This window comes from Pelecanus crispus, chromosome 2, assembly GCF_030463565.1.
Source record: "Pelecanus crispus isolate bPelCri1 chromosome 2, bPelCri1.pri, whole genome shotgun sequence".
NCBI classification, from domain to species: Eukaryota; Metazoa; Chordata; class Aves; order Pelecaniformes; family Pelecanidae; genus Pelecanus; species Pelecanus crispus.
In genome coordinates, this window is record NC_134644.1 from 567,445 (window position 1) to 573,769 (window position 6,325).

The 6,325-nt window shown below is 74.5% G+C and overlaps 1 protein-coding gene across 1 annotated transcript; it reads left to right on the top strand.

The window, feature by feature from the left end:
- Positions 1 to 723: 723 nt before the first annotated feature.
- On the top strand, positions 724 to 3,652 carry LRRC61 (leucine rich repeat containing 61). Its single transcript, XM_075706495.1, has 2 exons — positions 724 to 901; positions 2,799 to 3,652. Exons 1-2 carry the CDS (start codon positions 724 to 726, stop codon positions 3,650 to 3,652), a joined length of 1,032 nt encoding a protein of 343 aa, XP_075562610.1.
- Positions 3,653 to 6,325: the final 2,673 nt, after the last annotated feature.

Here is a 6,325-nt window from a genome sequence, read left to right on the forward strand (position 1 = left end):
GGTGCTGGTGTGCCCATCCCGGTGTGCCGGTGTGCCCATGTGCCGGTGCCCGTCCCGGTGTGCCCATGTGCTGGTGTGCCCATCCCGGTGTGCCCATCCCGGTGTGCCGGTGTGCCCATGTGCCGGTGCCGGTGTGCCCATCCCGGTGCGCCCATGTGCCGGTGCCGGTGCCGGTGCCGGTGTGCCCATCCCGGTGTGCCGGTGTGCCCATGTGCCGGTGCCCGTCCCGGTGTGCCCATGTGCCGGTGCCCGTCCCGGTGTGCCCATCCCGGTGTGCCGGTGTGCCCATGTGCCGGTGCCGGTGTGCCCATCCCGGTGCGCCCATGTGCCGGTGCCGGTGCTGGTGCCGGTGTGCCCATCCCGGTGTGCCGGTGTGCCCATGTGCCGGTGCCCGTCCCGGTGTGCCCATGTGCCGGTGCCCGTCCCGGTGTGCCCATCCCGGTGTGCCGGTGTGCCCATGTGCCGGTGCCGGTGTGCCCATCCCGGTGCGCCCATGTGCCGGTGCCGGTGCCGGTGCCGGTGTGCCCATCCCGGTGTGCCGGTGTGCCCATGTGCCGGTGCCGGTGCCGGTGCCGGTGTGCCCATCCCGGTGTGCCGGTGTGCCCATGTGCCGGTGCCGGTGCCGGTGCCGGTGTGCCCATCCCGGTGTGCCGGTGTGCCCATGTGCCGGTGCCGGTGCCGGTGCCGGTGTGCCCATCCCGGTGTGCCGGTGCCGGTGAGCCAATGCCCGGTGCCGGTGCCGGTGTATCCGGTTCCCGGTGTATCCGGTTCCCGGTTCCCGGTGCCGGTTGGGCGGGCGGGGGGGGGGGGGGGGGGGGGCGGGCGGAGGGGGGCGGGGCGCTCGCTCGTTTCCATGGCAACGGGGGGGGCGGGGCCGCCGGGGCCGCCGGGAGCCGCCGTGCGGTGACGGTGAGGGGGGGGCAACCGGGGGACGGGGGGGGGACACGGGGGGGGACCGGGGGAATGGGGGGGACAGGGGAGACCGGGGGGGGACGGGGGGATGCAGGAGGAACGGGGGGGACATGGGGGGGGAGCAGGGGGGGGGGACACGGGGGGCAGTGGGGGGAGCGGGGGGGGGGCACGGGGGGGGCCGGGGGGACTCGGGGGACCGGGGGGACTCGGGGGGCAGCGGGGGACCGGGGGGGACCGGGGGAATGGGGGGGACACGGGGGGAACCGGGGGATGCAGGAGGAACGGGGGGGACATGGGGGGGGAGCAGGGGGGACACGGGGGGGGCCGGGGTGCCCGGGGGGACACGGGGGAGCGTGGGGGACTCGGGGACACGGGGGGAACTGGGGGGGACAAGGGGGGGCCCGGGGGAGTGTGGGGGACTCGGGGGACACGGGGGGGCAGCGGGGGGACCGGGGGGGACACGGGGGGAATGGGAGGGACAGGGGGGCCCGGGGGATGCAGGAGGAACGGGGGGGACATGGGGGGGGAGCAGGGGGGACACGGGGGGGGCCGGGGTGCCCGGGGGGACACAGGGGAGCGTGGGGGACTCGGGGGACCAGGGGGGACACGGGGGAATGGGGGGGACACGGGGGGAACCGGGGGGAGCGGGGGGATCTGGGGGGGACCAGGGGACGCAGGAGGAACGGGGGGGACATGGGGGGGGAGCAGGGGGGGGGACACGGGGGGGCCGGGGTGCCCGGGGGGACTCGGGGGACCGGGGGGGACACGGGGTGGCAGCGGGGGACCGGGGGGGACCGGGGGAATGGGGGGGACACGGGGGGGCCCGGGGGATGCAGGAGGAACGGGGGGGACATGGGGGGGAGCAGGGGGGGGGACACGGGGGGGGCCGGGGTGCCCAGGGGGACACGGGGGACCGGGGGGGACACGGGGGGCAGCGGTGGGGACACGGGGGGGGGGACACGGGGGGGGCCGGGGTGCCCGGGGGGACACAGGGGAGCGTGGGGGACTCGGGGGGACCAGGGGGGACACGGGGGAATGGGGGGGGACACGGGGGGAACCGGGGGGAGCGGGGGGATCTGGGGGGACCAGGGGACGCAGGAGGAACGGGGGGGACATGGGGGGGGAGCAGGGGGGGGGACACGGGGGGGGCCGGGGTGCCCGGGGGGACTCGGGGGACCGGGGGGGACACGGGGGGCAGCGGGGGACGGGGGGGACCGGGGGAATGGGGGGGACACGGGGGGGCCCGGGGGATGCAGGAGGAACGGGGGGGACATGGTGGGGGAGCAGGGGGGACACGGGGGGCAGTGGGGGGAGCGGGGGGGGCACGGGGGGGGACGGGGGATGCAGGAGGAACGGGGGGGGACATGGGGGGAGCAGGGGGGGGACACGGGGGGGGCCGGGGTGCCCGGGGGACTCGGGGGACCGGGGGGCAGCGGGGGGCAGCGGGGGACCGGGGGGGACCGGGGGAATGGGGGGGACAGGGGAGACCGGGGGGGGACGGGGGGGATGCAGGAGGAACGGGGGGGACATGGGGGGAGCGGGGGGATCTGGGGGGGACCAGGGGACGCAGGAGGAACGGGGGGGAGCGGGGGGGGGGACACGGGGGGGGCCGGGGTGCCCGGGGGACACGGGGGAGCGTGGGGGACTCGGGGGACTGGGGGGACACGGGGGGCAGCGGGGGGGGCACGGGGGGGGGACACGGGGGGGGCCGAGGTGCCCGGGGGACACGGGGAGCGTGGGGGACTCGGGGGACACGGGGGGGGACACGGGGGGCAGCGGGGACGAGTGGGGGGTCCCGGGGGGGGGCCCCAGGGAGGTCCCGGGGACCACGGAGCTGCCCCCCCGCAGGGCCCGGACCCCCCGCCCGTGCCCCCCGCCGCGGGATCCGGGGTGCCCATCCGGGATGGAGGGGCGCGGGGAGGAGGAGGAGGAGGAGGCGGAGGAGGAGGAGGAGGAGGAGGAGGAGGAGGAGGGGGGGGGGGTGCGCATCACCCCCCAGCTGCTGAAGGCCAGCACCGGGGAGTTCGCCCTGGAGTCCATCCTGCTGCTGCGGCTGCGGGGCCGCGGCATCGCCCACCTGGGCTGCTTGGGCGACTGCGCCAACCTGGAGTGGTTGGACCTTTCCGGCAACGCCATCGCCCAGCTGGGACCGCTGGCCGCCCTCAAGTCCCTGGCCGTCCTCAACCTCTCCCGCAACCGCGTCGCCAGCCTGGAGCCGCTCGCCTCCTGCCAAAACCTCCAGAGCCTCAACGTCGCCGGGAACCGGGTGAGCAGCCTGCGGCAGCTGCGCTGCCTGCGGGGGCTGCGGCGCCTGGAGAGCCTGCGGCTGCGCGACCCCCTCGCCCGCCTCGCCAACCCGCTCTGCGCCGCCCCGGCGTACCGCGCCGCGCTGGCGGACATGTTCCCCGGCCTCAAAGCCATCGACGGCGAGCGGGTCTCCGGCCGCGGCAGCGAGCTCTACCAGCTTTGCCGGGATCTCGACAGCTCGCTGGGGCGCGGCGGCGGCGGCACCGGTACCGGCGCCGGCACCGAACCGCCCCGCGCGGCTCAGCCCTGGGTAGAAGCGGGTTTTTGGGAGCCGCGGCCGCCCCGGCGCAGCTCCATCATGGAAGAGGCCTACAAGCAATTCGGGGAGGTGCTGCGGGAGTGCCGGGAGCTGAGCCGGCGCGCCGACGACACCATCGCCCAGGCGGAGCGGGCGCTGAGCGGCCGCCCCGACCCCAACTCCTACGTCTTCTGAGCCGCGAGACCCCCCGACCCCCGCCGCCGCGCCGCCGCCGTCCTGGCCCGGCTTTGCCGGAGCGATGCCGGAGGAGCCGCGGGGAACCCGGCTGGGGGGGGGCTGCCCGAGCCCCGCGCTGCGCCGCAGCCGCGCCCCCCGTGCTTGGGGGTGCCGGGGCTGCCCCCCCCCGGCCGCTCCGTCCCCGGGGGGGCTCCGGGATGGGAAAGGGGGGCTCCCTGTGCCCCGCGGAGCCGCGGCAGGAGCGGAGCCGCCCTGGCGGATTTTGGAGCCGTCCCTGAGCTCTCCGGCCCGCAGGAGAGATTGTGGGGTTTGGGGGGGCTGCACACGGGGAGCGGGGGACGTGGCGGGGGTGTGGGGGACATCGCGGGGACCTGGGGGACATCGGGGGGACCTGGGGGACATGGCAGGAATCCGGGGGACATCGGGGGGACCTGGGGGACATCGTGGGGATCTGGGGGACATAGCGGGGACTCGGGACATGACAGGGACCCAGGGGACATCGGGGGGACCTGGGGGACATCGTGGGGATCTGGGGGACATCGCGGGGACTCGGGACATGACAGGGACCCAGGGGACATCGTGGGGACCCAGGGGACACGGCGGGGATGTGCGGAACATCACAGGGATGCAGGGGACATCACGGGGACCTGGGGGACATCATGGGGACCGGGGGACATCGTAGGGGCTCAGGGGACATGACGGGGACCCAGGGGACATCGGGGGGACCTGGGGGACATTGCAGGGACCCGGGGGACATCGTGGGGACCCAAGGGATATGACAGGGACCGGGGGGACATCATGGGGACCCGGGGGACATGGCGAGGACCATGGGGACATTGCAGGGACCTGGGGGAGGGACATCACGGGGACCCAGGGGACATCACGGGGACCGGGGGACATCATGGGGACCCAGGGAACATCGTGGGGACCTGGTGGACATCGTAAGGGGCTCAGGGGACATGACAGGGACCCAGGGGACATCGTGGGGACCTGGGGGGCATCACGGGGACCCGGGGGACATCGTGGAGAGCTGGCGGACATCATGGGGACCCAAGGGATATGACAGGGACCCGGGGGACATGGCGAGGACCATGGGGACATTGCAGGGACCTGGGGGAGGGACATCACGGGGACCCAGCGGACATCACGGGGACCTGGGGGACATCATGGGGATCCAGGGGAGATCACGGGGACCCAGGGAACATCGTGGGGACCTGGTGGACATTGTAGGGACTCGGGACATGACAGCGACCCAGGGGACATCATGGGGACCTGGGGGACATTGCAGGGACCTGGGGATCATCATGGGGAACATCATGGGACCCAGGGGACATCATGGGGACCCAAGGGATATGACAGGGACCCAGGGGACGTCATGGGGACCCAGGGGACATCATGGGGACCCAGGGGACATCGCGGGGATGTGGGGAACATCACAGGGACCCAGGGGACATCGTGGGGACCCGGGGGACATTGCAGGGACCTGGGGATCATCGTGGGGATGTGGGGAACATCATGGGACCCAGGGGACATCATGGGGACTCAGGGGACATCATGGGGACCTGGGGGACATCATGGGGACCCAAGGGATATGACAGGGACCCGGGGGACATCGTGGGGACCCGGGGGCGAGGACCATGGGGACATTGCAGGGACCTGGGGGAGGGACATCACGGTGACCCGGGGGACATGGCGGGGATGTGGGGGACATCATGGGGATCCAGGGGAGATCACGGGGACCCAGGGAACATCGTGGGGACCTGGTGGACATCATAGGGACTCGGGACATGACAGCGACCCAGGGGACATCATGGGGACCTGGGGGACATCATGGGGACCTGGGGGACATGACGGGGACCTGGGGATCATCGTGGGGATGTGGGGAACATCATGGGACCCAGGGGACATCATGGGGACCTGGGGGACATCATGAGGACCCAAGGGATATGACAGGGACCCGGGGGACATCGTGGGGACCTGGTGGACATCGTAGGGACTCGGGACATGACAGGGACCAGGGGACATCATGGGGACCTGGGGGACATCGTGGGGACTTGAGGACATTGTGGGGACCCGGGGGACATGGCGAGGACCATGGGGACATTGCAGGGACCTGGGGGAGGGACATCACGGTGACCCAGCAGACATCACGGGGACCGGGGGACATGGCGGGGATGTGGGGGACATCACAGGGACCCAGGGGACATCGTGGGGACCCGGGGGACACGGCGAGGACCATGGGGACATTGCAGGGACCTGGGGGGGGGACATCACGGGGACCGGGGGACACCACGGGGCTGTGCAGTAAAGACACGCTGTGCCCCACGACCCCTCTCTGCTGCGTCGTCCTGGGCCCCGAGCAGCCGTGGCGGGGGGGACACTCGCCTGTACCCCTGCTCTGCCGGGCCCCGCCGTGTCCCCGTCCCTCCCGCCGGGCACGGGGTGCCGCAGGGGGATGGCGGGAGGGGGGGTGCCGAACCCACGCCGGGCCCCCCCAGCCACGGCGATTCCCGGTGGGAATAACGGCGGTGAGAGCGGGAGCCAGAGCCGGGGTTTACTGGTGAGCTGGGGGGCAGCGGGGAGGGGGGGCGCGTCCGGCAGCGTCCTTCGGTGACGCGGTGCTGGCGGGGTGGCAAGCGGCGGGGGGGTGGCAAGCGGTGCCGGGCCGAT